We start from the raw sequence: 15,347 nt of genomic DNA, 5'->3' as shown, positions 1-15,347 counted from the left end.
GTAAATGTACACTCTTACGTGTGGATTTGGCTTAAATAATAATAATAATTAAAAAAAAAGAATAATTAAAACAAAATTAATTTCTTTGGGTGTTATTGGAAGGGACAAGCTGCAAGATACTTTGTTAGGCCTACTGCTAGTCATTTAAGTAAGTGGCCAACCGGTACAACGTAGCTCATTTTTGAAGCTGATTCTCAAATAAGATATAAAGCCTACTTGTTTTCTTTTTTTTTTTATTAAGAATATTCCTATTGTTCCTAGACGGCACAAACTGTAAGTAGCATAGTATACAGTATATCACATGACTGTGAGAGGGTGGAATTAAAAAAAAGACTCTACCACCCTCTTGTGGACATTTTATGGAATATTACCTCACCTCACACGACCCCACCCAGTCAAACCAAAGTTTATTCTATTAACAGCTGAATACATGTTGTGTGGCTGATGGTGACATTTAGTAGTCAGAGAGACTAAATACATTCAGATCTGTTGTATATTAACATCATTAACACATTGCCTAACAGCATTTTAACAGGCTACTCGGTCATAATCAAAACAATTGGGTACTGTGTCCAAGCCATAGACTGTTCATATTTACAGTCAATGGTCCAAGCTGATATACAGAAGGACGTGATTGTTTCTGTGACTTCCTGTACAGACCGAAGGTTGCTTAAAATGGCTGGAAACTGTCCTACTTGTCACCTCCCCCTGCTGCTACTGCTGCTACCATCCACTTTACAGGCAAAGCGCAGCTCATCTCAAAGGAACCTATAATAAGGGGAAACTTTCTCCAAATAATGACTTAGCTAGTATGTCAAAATAATTAGATGGTAGCTCACAATAATGAGAAACTTTCTCAAAATAATGAGATACTAGTATATCTCAAAAATAATGATAGTATCTTAAAATAAGGAGATATGTATCTGCATATGTAACGTTATTTTGATAGTCATTATTTTGAGAAGGTTTCTCATTATAATGACTAACAGGATCTTTTTTTTTTTTTTTTATCATCACATTGGCGGAAATGGGCTTCCATAATATTGACTCACTGACCTCAGAGTGAACCTCTCTCAGGAAACGGCGGCTCCATCTCCACACTAGCACACAGCAGCACAGGCGGAGACGCCACATATCGTCACAAGCATAGCTAGTTATTTGTAACCAAATCCAGTTTATTTAAAGAATATCGGGGTCGCTGAAAACAAAAGAATTACGCCGGCAAATGATGCACAAGGTAGGTGTTTCGCTAAGCTAGTTGAGTAACAGGCAGCTAGCTAGTAAATGAACGCTAGTTACAGCTCATAGTTATCATGTTAGCCTTGTAGCTGCGATATGTCGAGATAAATTATCGGGCACTTTAGCTAACGTTAGTTTTGGTAAAGTCTTAGCTTTTTACCGTAAATACAGACAACGGTAAAGTCGTTCTTGTGCCACGTAAATTAACGTTAACCTTACGTGACGTCTTCCGCCGTGATGGTTTATTGACTAAAAATGCGCATTGCAAGCTCAGTTGCATTTCTGGAACAATTGTATTATCCTAAGATTTATTTACAATATAAAACAACAAGTTACAATTTTTTTTTATGAACTTCAATTGGGCACTGATTTGACACGCATAACGTTACTGGAATAACATTCAGAGTTTACTCGAGGTCTTGAGTCATGGCTGGTGACGTTATAATATAAATAAATAAAAAAATGTGGGAGGAGTTTGGCCAGCATACATGGTTGTTGATGAACAGCTCAGGGGGGCTGTACAGAGCCGTGGTGGGTTTTACAAATGTATAAACTTTAAACGTCAAATGGTGCACTGTTGCGTTTTCCCCTTTTAACATTATGTTATCTAAATCCAAAATCTGACTCCATTCCCCTTACCACTCAAAATCTGTAGTTTGGTGAAAGGCATAAAGAGTGGAGGCCGTGATACATCGCAAACACTTTACAGCATAGGGCTGACTAAAAACCTTGAATAACACCATTAACATGCTAAATAAAATAATTTTAAAAAAAGCCCAATAAATTGAATTTAACCCACTCTTAAAGGGCTGTGTTTTGGAACGTTACTTGGCTTGTGATATCACTAAAGCTAGGGAAGCTTGGTGCTTGGTGGGCTTAATAGTCTCCCTGCTTAATGAAACCAACTGTTTTCATTAACTGGTTGCTATAATTGAGTATTACCACATAGAGCTGGGCAATATATCAATATTATATCGATATCGTGATATGAGACTAGATATCGTCTTAGATTTTGGATATCGTAATATGGCATAAGTGTTGTCTTTTCCTGCTTTTGAAGGATGCATTACAGTAAAGTGATGTCATTTTCTGAACTTACCAGACTGGTGTAACTGTTCTATTATTTGCCTTTACCCACTTAGTCATTACATCTACATTACTGATGATTCCTCCAAAATCTCATTGTGTAAATATTTTGTGAAAGCACCAATAGTCAACACTGCAATATCGTTGCGGTATCGATATCGAGGTATTTGGTAAAAAATATCGTGATATTTGATTTTCTCCATATCGCCCAGCCCTATTACCACATGGGATGAAACAAACCACATTATGCTGCTTTGCAGATGCCTGGTCAACTTGACAGCTTGAAGCCCAGAAAGAGGAAGAGCAGCTCCAGAAAGGTGTGTGTTAACCTATATACAGGAGAACAGCCCGTATAAAGAGCAAGTATTAACAGCTGCTATGTTCTGTTGTTTCTGAGTATGTCTGAAGTCAAATAATGTATATAAAAAGACCATGTTTGATGCTTTTTCCCCTTAACTGGACAATTATAACTGGCTAGACTTTCACAACTGCATATGAGAACTGTACTGGACACACACGTTAGGCTCCCTATTCAATGTGTTGTGTCCCTGCGGGAGTTAGATGAAGTACCATGGTATAAGACCAAAGGATGTTGATGATCATAGTTAATTGCATAACCCTGGTCTTTTAACTTTCAGCCACAGGCTTCTACTACAAGGAGGAGATGTATGAAAAGTCCAGAGAGACAGCCAGCCGCAGAGAGCAGTTCAGTAGTCAGTGGTTACAGCAAAGCAGACGATCCTCTAGAGACCCTCTCCTGCATCAGCTGTGAATGCCACCAGTCTGCAGGCAGGAGGAGATGCTCAGCATCACCAAAGCCCGAGGGACAGGAGGGCAAAGAAAACGGACTGAGGACGGGGCCGGATTTGGACAGCTGCAGAGTGAACGGCGTGTGGGACAAACAGGAGTGTGAGGACATGGATTGTGAAGAAACCAGCAAAAACATCTTCCCAGATGACGACAGTAATCAGATTCTTCCTGTGGAGCAGTTCTTTGGAAACTTGGATGTTGTACAGGTGAGACTTTTTTTGTTTATCTCCATAATGGGGACAATCTGTGACTCAGTTTGGATTATGTTGCTTGCAAAAGGTTCTTGTAGATGAAAGCTTTCCCAACTGATGGCCAGTGTAGGAGGGGCTGTGTTGATAAGACACCCACTAAACATAGATAAAGCAGCACCCAACTAAATGTACAGTTTGATAACTTTAATGGTGTTGCCTCATGTGACTATGGCGTGTGATCTACCAGCAATATTTTTAGGGCTAAAAATGAACAGGTAAGTGCATATTTCAGGATGTAACAAAAGAGTCAACAAAAATCTCTTGTGTAAATAAACTACTAAACATAGATTGTGTGTGGTGTTCAGGGGGGAGGGGATATGTTAATGTGAATTGTATGTTTTGTATGCTGTTTTAAAAGAATAAATCAAAATGGTTAATCATTTAAAAAAAAAAAAAAAAAATAGATTGTAAAGGTGCAAAATGGAAGACAATGGGTTGCTACCAGGAATGCTTTACAGTGCTAGGAGTGCATATTGTACAATTTGAATTCTCAAATTATGACGCACACTCGCTCTAATATCTCTCCATTTTATACGTCCTGTTTGCATGTGTGAGAACTTAGAGTGAAGACATTGAATTGCCACCTGAGAATAGTCCTTATTAGTATTGAAGGACATCGGTATAAGTCCAAAGGATATTGATTGAACAGTAAAAGTAATATCAAAGAGATTCCCCAAATCAACTCAAACTTTAAAGAAAGGGTGCTCTCATAACCACAGTACCTTCATCACTTGTTAAGTAACTGACTTCTGAAACCCTCACTGCCAATTGACTGAGTCCACTATTGGAAACCATGAATGCTATCCATGTATGCACTCATGAAACGATCTTTGTGTGGGATACCTGTACTGCTTTTAAATGTCGCAGTGCAGAAGCTAGATTTGCTTGGCGAAGAACATGTCCACGTCCAATGAATTACAAAACATGTATTCCACAGGACTTCCCTTACAAATCGTCGGAGAGTTCCGCCCACGTTCAGAAGGAGAACAGGAGACGGCATTACTACGCACGAGAGGACAGCGATGAAGAGGAGGCGGGCCTCGGCAGTGTGCAGCATGACGACAGAGGGGACACTTAGTGAAGAGTAACTGCACCGATTGACTGTTCTGGACTCAAAGTCATGCCTGCTGAAGGACATACTGTACAACGCTCAGCAGGAAAAAGCAGCCAAATTAAACCACCTGTTCAGATGCTGTGTTCAGTCCGAACGCTCTCTCAAATATAGCATGAGTGGCGATGCTCATGAGTCACTGGAGGCATGAACTTGCTGTAGCTAAATCTGCTGTTAGCCTACTATCATTGTATGAGTGTATTTGCTTCAAACCTGCTTCCAGTATGCCGACATAAGCTGAAGAGATTCGTCACAACCATAGACTCTTAATATTAATGGACAAAGCATCCGGTTCAAGTGCCTTAAACCTGCATTCTATCTGAATCCTAGCAGGGGGCGACACGTGCGGTTGCAAAATAGAGTGTGGATTGGGCCGCATTTTTCTGTCCGAGCCCGGCCCGCGTCCAACAGAGCAGTAACCGAACCCAGCCCGAGCCCGACAGGCATTAAGATATTTATGTCCGAGCCCGACACAGTTAAAATCTTGTTTTTTTTTTCTCATACCAATGACTTGGCTTTTATTAAGCAACTGTAGGAAGGCATTCGGAAATGTCAACAGATGAGCGCATCAGCGCGCACACACGGGGCAATAAGCGCACGTTAACACAGGCGCGCACCTACGTAATAAGCTTTTTTTTCAATTTCGGGCTCTATTGCAAAAGGAGGTCAGTTTCTGTAGTCGTCTATGAGAAAGTGACCCACTTTTCACTTGATTTATTACCTCAGTAAACATTTTCATAATGAGTTTATGGCCTCAATCGCTAGTTTTAAGTCTTCTGCAACACAGAATGTTCGTTTTTTGAATTATGGTCTCGATTTTAAAATTGACGATAAAGCGGGTGTTTCAGGGCGTGGCTACGATGCGATTTGACAATTCGCGGTCTTATATGTAATATAACTATTGGACAGAGATATATTTAAAACCTAGCGAAGCTAAATCTTACCTCGAATTATGTAGGCTAGCTTTCAGCAGCAGTTGCATCCAGATTGCCAGTGAAAGTGTGTAAGCAGCGTTGCCAACTCTCCGCTAACGTCACAGTCAGATACCGCCCAACAGTCTATGGCTCCTCCCTCACATCTCAAATTGTCATCCGCAACCAGGTTGAAAGCAAGTTCTTGATGGTAAACGTGAACATTTGCAATTGTTGACTTGACGAGGACCGTCCAACACACAATACTTAATCTGATAAACAATTATCTTATTTCATTTGATAACTTTTTTTTAGCATAGCTACAGCACTGGGATTGATATAGCCACCTGTGGTGGACAAAAACAATAGTGCCTATTTTATTATTTATGCTCGCAGCACCCATGGTTAAGTTAACGTTGGTCTTACCTGTAGGGCGTGTTAGCACAGCACTTTATTTAGACAAATCAGTCCACATACGACTTCATAATTTGAGTGCAAATTTGCGTTTTGAGATTAGCCTCGATAGATGCGACAGTGCTATATTAAAACAATTTGAAATTTTAAAATAATTTATAGGTTTGTGAGTAAAATAATCTCACAAATCTACAAATTACAAGTTGTATACATGTGATAGGGCTGGGCGATAGGGAGAAAAATCAGATATCACGATATTCTTGACCAAATACCTCGATATCGATATTGCGGCGATATTCTAAGGTTGACAATATCTTCACACTTCTATTTTAGATAAATAATCATCAGTAATGTGGACATAATGTCTAAGTGGGTAAAGGCAAATAATAGAACAGCTAGAACAGTCTGGTAAGTTCAGAAAAGTACATCACTTTACTGTAATGAAGCCTTTAACACCGGTAAAAAAAAACACTTGTCATATCACGATATTCAAAATCTAAGACGATATCTAGTCTCATGTCACGAAATCGATGTAATAGATATATTGCCCAGCCCTAAAATGTGATGAGGAAGGAGGGTACACATGCCAAAGAGTATTTCCATAATGAGAGCTTTTCATATCACATGTTCAGTGTTTAATATGAATGTCATTGTTCACCAAGTGTCTAATATTTCTCCTCAACAGATCTTTGTGTGCCCAGTTTTCTTTTTGGTAGCTGCTTAACATGCAACAAATCTATAAGATAAAATATATACATACATAGGGCTGGGTATCGTTCAAAAATGTAGATACCGTACCGTGATTTTGATACCGGTTCCTAAATGATACTTTTTTTCCGATACCAATTTTATAAAACAAAAATAAATTACGTTACAGTACAAATCTTTTTATTTATTTTTCAGCTCCTACTAAGTGAGCCCCGTCTCTGTGCGTAACGTAGAGCTTTTCCTGCCTGTCTCTACGACGTGTAACGTTAGACAGCCAATCACCAGCATTATCTTGGTAGAAGCATGCTGCATGCCGATTGGCTCACTGACGCCGATAAGATTTACTCCTCAGGTATTGAAATTGGGTATTGAATGACGAGGCATTTTTTGATACTTTAGAGCCAATTCGGTCAGTGCCTAAAAAGTAATGAATTTGGTATCCAGCCCTAGACATATGCAGCTAATCATTTTATGTTAGGTTCACTTTTGCAAAAATGAAAATTTTATACAATTATTATTAAAGAAAACAGACCAAAAACATTGAGGTTTTCTCAAGAGTCTTTAGTGTGTACGTGAACTGAGGATAACTTAAACCTGACTTTGAAAGTGGAATCTAACTTTGAGGTTATCAGTAATTGCACTAATGTGTGATTCACTCCTATGCAACTGTCTTGAGTGGAATCCGCAATGTAATCAATTCATGCATTTGACATCTCCGTGCCAACACAAGGTATGAAAAAAAAAAAAGAAATCTTTTTCATGATTTCAAGGTTTGTGTAAGTTTAATTGCGTTTGTCTAACAAAGCACTGCCAGTCTGTATTAAAGCTCTGCAGGCGACACTGGTTCAGAAAGCAGAATATGGTAAAAAAATAAAAAGGTCACCTTGCTATCCAGCTGATCTTGCTACAGTAACCTTTGAGATAATTCTTCACAGAATGTATCGGTGTAATTATGTCGTCACAGTTCACACAAATGAATACAAACAATTGTTTTTCATAAAAGCAGAGTCAAAAATATTCACACCAAGTGCCTCTTCTTCCCTTTGACCTTCTGTTTTGCTTTGTCTGTGTTAGCGGCTTGTCTAAAAATCTTCTTGGTGTCACACAGCAGGTTGTGAGCTCCTTTCTTGTGGCACACGATGTGAACCAGTTTCAGATTTTCCCTGGTGAACAGCAAGCAGTAGAAGTAGTTCAGGTTGACGTCGGTGCTCTTGTGATTCTGTAGAGCTTCCAGCAGAGCGGGAATGATCGTCCTCTTCTTTTCTATCCTGGACATCCGGGATGAAAACCCCCCCCCCAAATGTTTCAAGTTTGTTCTTCAACCAGCAGGTACCTCGTTCCAATTAATACATCGTCCACTGTTAGCCATTATATCAGATCACTGTGTACCAAACCTTACATAAAAAGGACTCTTGAGTATAACCATTTCAGTATTCATCTGAATAAGTAAAAGTTTTTCTGGCACTTCTTGATATGTTTGGTTTGGCTCTGTCTTTGCATGAACCTACAGTACTCGCACTGCAGTGGTTGCACCATAGAAATAGAATGAGAGTAGAACGGACTGCTTGCTGTGGTCATTAGACTAGTTCAAAAGAAAATGGCACTTAGGACTGCACATTGACCATAGAAATGAGTTGGCCCGCTACAACGGGCACAGTTTGCAATGGCAACGGTAAAAATAGGAATGTCCGTTCTACTCTCATTATTACTACTATTATTATACTGTTTGTATGGGTGATACCCATGATTCGATTCTAATACACAGAGGATAGAGGTTACATCTGTGCTGTCAGATAATTCAAATACTTATTCTTTTTTTTAACAAGAGTCCAACCTGTGGTCCAGATTCCATGTGCTGAAGACAATCCTGCTCTCTCGGCTGCCATAGGGGTTGATGGAGTGGAGAGACTGGCACACTTGCTGCTCAAATGATCCCTGAGGAGGCAACAGAGGAGAAGAGGTGAAAACACGAGGTCCAGTTCTTTCTAATTTTTTGTAAGTTGTGAGGAAAGTGTCACCGGAATTTATGGAAATGTAGCAAACGGGGAGGTGACTCTTAAGCTCGGTATGCGGTTATATTCCCGTAATACCTGGCAGGTAAACCATCCTTCCCGAGTACAGAGGCGATTTGGTTCCTCTTCACTCCTGTCAAAGTAGCAGCCGTTGTGCCTTGCTGCCTTCAGCGTTTTCGCCAGGGATTTGGATGCTTTCAGAAACTCTTCCCTGACTTTAGCATTCTGTATGGATTTGGTGGCACCGTCCACCTGAGAACCGAGACATAAAACCAAACTTTTAGATATTATGCCAGACGCCTTAAGATTCATTAATAGAATAAGGAGTTTTACCTCCTTCATGTAGCCTCGTATCCTGCTCTCACAGTTGAACTTCATGTAGGCCGACTTTGTCTTGAATCGAGCTTCAACACCTGAAATGAAACAAAATGAAGCAACATTTATTACACCTCACATTGTGAAAAGTGCCTGGTGAAACAAACGTTATTTCTTATAGGCTTGCTGCAGTAGGGCAAAAAATGGAAAGTTTGTCCTTTGGGTGGCTCATCTAATTTAATGCCACTCTGCCTATTAGATTATGAGGTACAGTATGCTATCTTCTAAATTAATCTAAATTCTAGTGCTGTCAAACGATACGATTAATCTTATTAATGTCATAGTCAACTCAATTAATCGCACATTTTTGTCCCTAGATTTCTTTTTGTCCAATTATTTTTTTCTCATTTTAATGCTCCTATCAACATGGAAAAGTGGATCGGCTTGCTTTGTGCTTTTGTCGCCTCGCTTTGACGAGGGGGCGGAGAATTCACATCAGATGTGTGCTTGGCCATCAAGTGGTATTTCAGACTGGACGTGCTGCGATGATGGCTCAGTTCACCACGACAAAACACACAGATCACTTTGGTCTTGTCAATGGAACCATTTGGCAACTTTTTAAAAGTAAACTTTCCATTCAGAATCTTATTGGCATCCATTTCGGCGTCTCGCGCTCGCCATCCACTCAAAGCCTACTACACTAGTTAGCCTACTACTCTTTGGCCGGCTCGCAAGCCCAAACAAGTGTGTGCGGCGTGCCTGTTTTGTTTCCGGTCTAGCTCGATCCGGTGTGGTGTTGTAGTTTTTCTAACGTTACTAGTTGTTGCAACAGCATATGAAAAAAACTACAAAGTTTGCTAGGCCAAAAAGAACGTTAATCTTGCGATTAAAAAAAAATTGACGCCGTTAAAATGGGTTTGGGTTAACGCCGTTAATAACGCGTTTAACTGACAGCACTACTAAATTCACATATTGCACAGTGTAAACATTGCCATTGTTTTTGGCATTAGTTCAGTCTGTTGTCAAAACAGAATAATTTGGCATGCATAAATAAAGAGGAATATGTCATAAAAAGATCTTGTTTTCACGTAAACATTTTTTTCCATTGTAGCAGCAATATTACTATTATAAACTAACTATTAGACTTTGTACAGTCTATATTGACGATTATTCCTTTAGGGGATTGCTCCGGTGCCACCTGAAGATCCGCCGAATGTTCCTGACTTTCGGCCAGATGTCACTCACCTTCCGCTTTCTTTGTGTTTACATTCTAAACTCCGGTCGATTTATGAGTAGGCTACTATGGTTTACTGCTCTTCAGAGTTTTCTGTTGCACGACTAAAAGAAATGTTTGAACAAGTATGTTCCACCAAAAAGTTCCTTCCCGAGGCCATTTTGCAGCGGCACTAGGCCTGCACGATATTGGAAAAAAACTGACACTGCGATATTTCTTTTTCATGCGCTATATATTGCGATATGAAAAAAAGACTAATTTTTACAAGATGACATAAATAGCTCTATTTGGAAATAATAAATAATTCTTGACTACTGGGGTGATTTTGTGGGAGAGTGCATCTACATAGAAAATGAAAAAGGAACTTTTTTTGAGCGCTGCGACTGCTCTTCTGAAGTGATTTTGGAATGGGAATTAGACCGTTGTTGGCATGTTGCTTCCTCTAAATTTCAGGTTGTGGTCGACTAGCAGGGCCTGCTTGTTTGTTTGATACATTGATCAACATTGATTGTGATTGGTGGTTTCCTGTGCGTGCAGAGCCTGCATGTCACGCACTAGCAACAAACTGTGTATCCAAGAACACTTAAATCTGTGTAAATTATGTTATATCAGACACAGACTGCTGTTGTAGATTAGCGTTACGTTTCCAGCGTCGCGGCTCCGAACCGTAATGCTAGTTGGGACAGACGCCTTGTTTCTTTAGGCTAACTATATTAGCTTTAGCCTGGCTGGTACCAAGTCAAGTGGGTTTTATTGTCATTTCAACCATATACACTGTATATAGTGAGACGAAACAACGTTTCCTCAAGGGTCAAGTGGTGTTACATTTAAAATATATAAAAACGAGATTTGAGACCCACATTATAGATACATAAAGTGCAATTACTACTTAAAGTAATGCATTTAAGACAAGACAAGTGACAGGACAGACGCAAAAAGACAGGGCATAAGTAGACTTGTAACACTGATTGTTATGAGTTAGGTTCACAGTGAGGTGCAGATAGAATATATAGAATTATAGAATTTAGCAGCAGAGAAAAAGTGCCGGAGTGCATTTCAGTTCAGTGTGAAAAATTCATGTTTTGTTGTTCAACAGTCTGACTGCTTGAGGGAAGAAGCTCTTACCCATTCTGGAGGTTAGGGCTGAACGATTTTGGAAAATAATCTAATTGCGATTTAATATGCGATTATTTTTTAAGATCTTTGTCTTCTGTATTATTCAACAAAGACAAGCAATAAATCATTGTATAGTATGAACAACACAAGATTAGATAGATTAAACAAACTGTTCTTAACTGGAGGCCTGGCCTGTATGTGATGATGAAATTAGGTGATGCATGAATTTATATGAATGACATCTTTTATTTAACTGCTTCAATCACAGTAGTATATTGAGCACTGATCAAGCCTGCTGTAAACATTCATATGAAAGTCAGAAACACATCACACAATCTAAAGTGCAGATTGCAAAAAATATAAAAACAAATATGTGGCTTTACCACACTTAGTAGTATTTCGATTATTTACTGTAATAAACATATGTAAATATGTGTGCACTTTTTTTTTTTAAACACTGTCTTTGAACTTTACTAGACAGTTAAATAAGTAAAAATATAGTGTGTGTATATATATATATATATATATATATATATATATATATATATATATATATATGTGTGTGTGTGTGTGTACAGTGCACACAGAGGAGCTGCCTCCAGCCCCTCCCTATCCTCATGAAGTGGCGTGCCGCGTGCATGACAGCGTCAACGTTGCACTTGCTCAAAGAGGCTATCGTTACGTTAGTAGCAGCATGCTGCTGGTGGTCTTGCCGTGGGATTAACTGAACTACTAAAACCGTTGAAACAACGTGGCCACGCTGCTGTGAAAGCTCCCCGACCGAGTGTGGTTGTTACCCCTCGCCGTGGCAGTCTCCTCCACTCCATATCTTTATAACGGCGCTAGCTAACTAGAGCTAACCGCTAATCAGAGCTAATCGTTGCTAACCGAGCCTTCAGTTCTGCGTGCCTGTATCCATTAACTGCATGTATGGACTCGATCCCGAATAACACCCTTCATTTTATTAAAATGGCTGTAAAAGTTTTAAACTACAACTCAGAGTTGTTTGAATGACAGAAATCTGCTCAAGGTACGGCGTAGCGTTAGCGTGCTATGTTGATGCTTTCTCTGCGGAGTGCAGACTGATTTGCTCTTGCGAGTCACGTGACCACATCGCAGCCTTTGCGATTAGGAAATCGCGTTTTAACATATTGTGGTATTATTGCAAATGCGATTAATCGTTCAGCCCTAAGCGGCACCGTGGCTCCATCCGGCGCTTAGCACCGCCCAAGACGATTGTGATTGGTTTAAAGAAATGCCAATAAACCAGAGCACGTTTTTCTGGAGGAAGGTCTGGCAATGCAAGACGAGACTCTGTACCTTTGAACCAGTCTTCATCCTCCTCTCTGCTCTCCAGCTCAGATCTGTCCTCCAGGTTGAACAGCAGGTCAGTCAGGATTTTACGCCTTTTAGGAGACTGCTCATCAGACAGGAGCCCTTTCGCGGCTTCAACGAGGCCAGCGGCGTGCCGGTCTGTGTTCAGTAACTGGCCGATGTCACACACAACTGGAATAGGAACCACAGGGGTTATAGGTTATAAATCATCCTGGCTACCTCGAAACTTACTACTGGTCAGGAGAACACATACACAAGTGTAGAGTTGCAGCATTTGTCTTGATTTTCTAATGGTGTCTGAGAATGATTTACCTACCTCCACTCCATGTCTGATCTCTGCAGAGAAGAACAAGTTCTGTGTTGTCCGGCAGAGTGGGGAAGAATTCCTCTGTCACCTTTGTCCCATCCGCATACAAACAAACATGTGCACCAGAAGATGGCAACTGGAAATGACATACATTTATACAATTATGATAAAATATGTTTAAATCCAAGTGAAAACTAGGAGCAAATTACGACATTTTCTTTTTCACCCAAAAGGGTTCATTTTATTCTAATTTGTGTGTAGGACAAAGCCTCGCAAATTCTGAGCCATTTCAAAAATGTATTTATTTAAATGTATTTCTTTGAGTTTCACATTATTCAAAGGAATGCCCACTCTTGCTCATTGTCTTACACTGTGTGAATACTGTGATAGCCATCTATGGGGAGAAAAAAAAAAAAAAGTCTGCCCAGAATTTGGTTAAATGCTTGGGCTATTCTCAGCTAAGATGTTTTTACAGAATGTGCAGACGAGTTATGATGACCGAATACGGTGATCTGCATTTCTTTCTATCTATGACACACTCTGTTAAGATTAATATTTATCTTGTGCACGCACCGCCTGACCTCCTTTGAATGAAGATGAACGGCTGACTATCTCTGAAACACACTCGGTCATATTTCTTTAAATGATCTTTACTGTAACACATCCGCTGTGTTGCTTGCATTACATTCATGCACACTGGATTAGAGTAGTTATTTTAGTCTGATGCTACCATGGATGTATTATAGGTTGCTACACACCTATCTGGCCTGTTTTGTGTTGCTACATTTCCCTCATGTAAAAATAAAGCTGTATCCTATCTTTTTATATATATATCCACACTATTACATTTTATTTTCAGATTCAAATTAGCACTTCCCCCGACACACAATATGAGACCAGTACGCCTCACTAGGTCAGTTTCACAGGCATTCATTCCAGTCCCCCCCCATACAAAAAATTAACTATGGTCATAAATCCTTTTTTCATACATACACCAAAATTTGGAATGACATTCCCCATCACATCAGAACACTACCATCCATCACATATTTCAAAAGGCATACAAACTGTTCCTTCTCAACAGTTACACTTGCACTCATTGATTGTTCATGTATCGTCTTTATTGTTGTTTTTAGTTGTCTCTATCTGTCTAGCCCATGCTAATGTCCTGTACAGGCGTTTCTGTCTCCATGTGCCGTAACTGTGTTCTATGTTTCTACAGAACAGGAACCTGCTGGAAACCGGTTTTTAAACGGAGCCAGGCCCGTTTAAACTGTAACTTAATGCTACTTTTAATCCTTTCCTGTATAATAAATGAAATAAATAATATGCAGATAACTGTGTCGGGAACATGTTAGCATATCTTGTGGATCCAAGTTCTGTAAAAAACACATTTTCTCCACCAGTTTTGAGATTCCCCATGTATGATCCCGCCTGGTCTGAACCAAACCGCCCCTATCTCGAACAGCTGTGGTCCTGTGGAGGTAGGTCTGGCAATGCGAGACTACATGGATGTATTAAGAGAACAGTTACCTGTTACCAAACAGATAAAGCACCCTCAACCATTGACTTGTGTTTAAAGTCACCAGCGGCTCCCGATATTTAACAACAGACATATCCTAGCCGAAGAGAAAGCGGAACTAGCGGTGCAGTTGCTGAAACAAACCAGAATAAAACACATGAGCTCACCTGTAATAACTTGCAGCCTTTTTTAAGCAACTCCTTCACATCTTTTGCTGCAACTCCGTACTTTCTGCTTTCATTACAACTCCTAATTTTCACAGGTTTATTTTTCCCGAAGAGGCCAAACATTGCACTGTTTTTAGTCTGTATGGTTTGTTACCAAAGAATTTCTAATATCCGTAAACGGGCTTTGTTTGTACCTACCGCTTCCGTCTTCCTCTTGAGGCTGACTACTTCGCGGTGCATGGTGTGTTGCTGCCCTCTAGAGTTTCTCTTCTTGTCGTCTTTGCTCGATAGGACCAGAGACAGTGGACGCTATACTGGTGGAGGAAGTATTCATGTCAGTGTTTTGTTTATGGTATTTACGTTAGTAAAAGTAGGGATACCATAAAAAAAAAGAAACACTGAAATTAATTCAGTGGCTGTTGAAGTTCAAAGACTTATGTCTCTTATTTGCTTCCATACTTGAGTTAAGGCAGACTGGTAAAATGTTGTTGCATGTAGAACAGAACAAATGGGAGGCTTGTTTACAACACTTGTTTTTAGTTTTTAATGTAAGCCTATTTATTCTTATGACTGTCAGAATAAATAGGCCCATATCAACTTTAATTTGTAATGTTCATGGGCCCTCTCCAGCTGGGGGACGACTGGGATTGTTGTGACAGTAATGGTACAGACTGTAGGTTATACCCAAAATGCAGGTGGGGAGCCTGTGGCTATACAAATAAAAAAAAAGAAGTAACTAAGGGGCCATCCACACGGAGAGGGTTTGTACTTTTGCAGTCCTATCAGCCACCATTCCCCTCCAATTCTGG

At 39.9% G+C, this 15,347-nt stretch overlaps 2 protein-coding genes across 3 annotated transcripts; one reads left to right on the top strand and one right to left on the bottom strand.

Moving 5' to 3' along the window:
* Positions 1-1,037: 1,037 nt before the first annotated feature.
* Positions 1,038-5,961, top strand: c7h1orf174 (chromosome 7 C1orf174 homolog). Of its 2 annotated transcripts, XM_078254520.1 has the most exons (4): positions 1,039-1,237; positions 2,586-2,642; positions 2,964-3,341; positions 4,324-5,961. In XM_078254520.1, exons 1-4 carry the CDS (start codon positions 1,226-1,228, stop codon positions 4,462-4,464), a joined length of 588 nt encoding a protein of 195 aa, XP_078110646.1. In that variant the 5' UTR covers positions 1,039-1,225; the 3' UTR covers positions 4,465-5,961. The 2 variants fall into 2 exon arrangements, with proteins under 2 accessions (XP_078110647.1, XP_078110646.1); XM_078254521.1 differs by lacking the exon at positions 2,586-2,642 and having other exon boundaries at positions 1,038-1,237.
* A 466-nt stretch (positions 5,962-6,427) lies between these two features.
* dffb (DNA fragmentation factor, beta polypeptide (caspase-activated DNase)) lies at positions 6,428-14,743 on the bottom strand. The gene is made up of 7 exons (XM_078254519.1): positions 14,539-14,743; positions 12,859-12,985; positions 12,528-12,713; positions 8,876-8,955; positions 8,621-8,794; positions 8,365-8,465; positions 6,428-7,798 (listed from the first exon to the last, which is right to left on the bottom strand). The coding sequence occupies exons 1-7, from the start codon at positions 14,659-14,661 to the stop codon at positions 7,549-7,551; spliced, it is 1,041 nt and encodes a 346-aa protein (XP_078110645.1). The 5' UTR covers positions 14,662-14,743; the 3' UTR covers positions 6,428-7,548.
* Positions 14,744-15,347: the final 604 nt, after the last annotated feature.

Source organism: Sander vitreus, chromosome 7 (genome assembly GCF_031162955.1).
Source record: "Sander vitreus isolate 19-12246 chromosome 7, sanVit1, whole genome shotgun sequence".
NCBI classification, from domain to species: domain Eukaryota; kingdom Metazoa; phylum Chordata; class Actinopteri; order Perciformes; family Percidae; genus Sander; species Sander vitreus.
The sequence above is the reverse complement of the archived record's forward strand: the minus strand, read 5'-3'. Positions and strand labels throughout refer to the sequence as shown.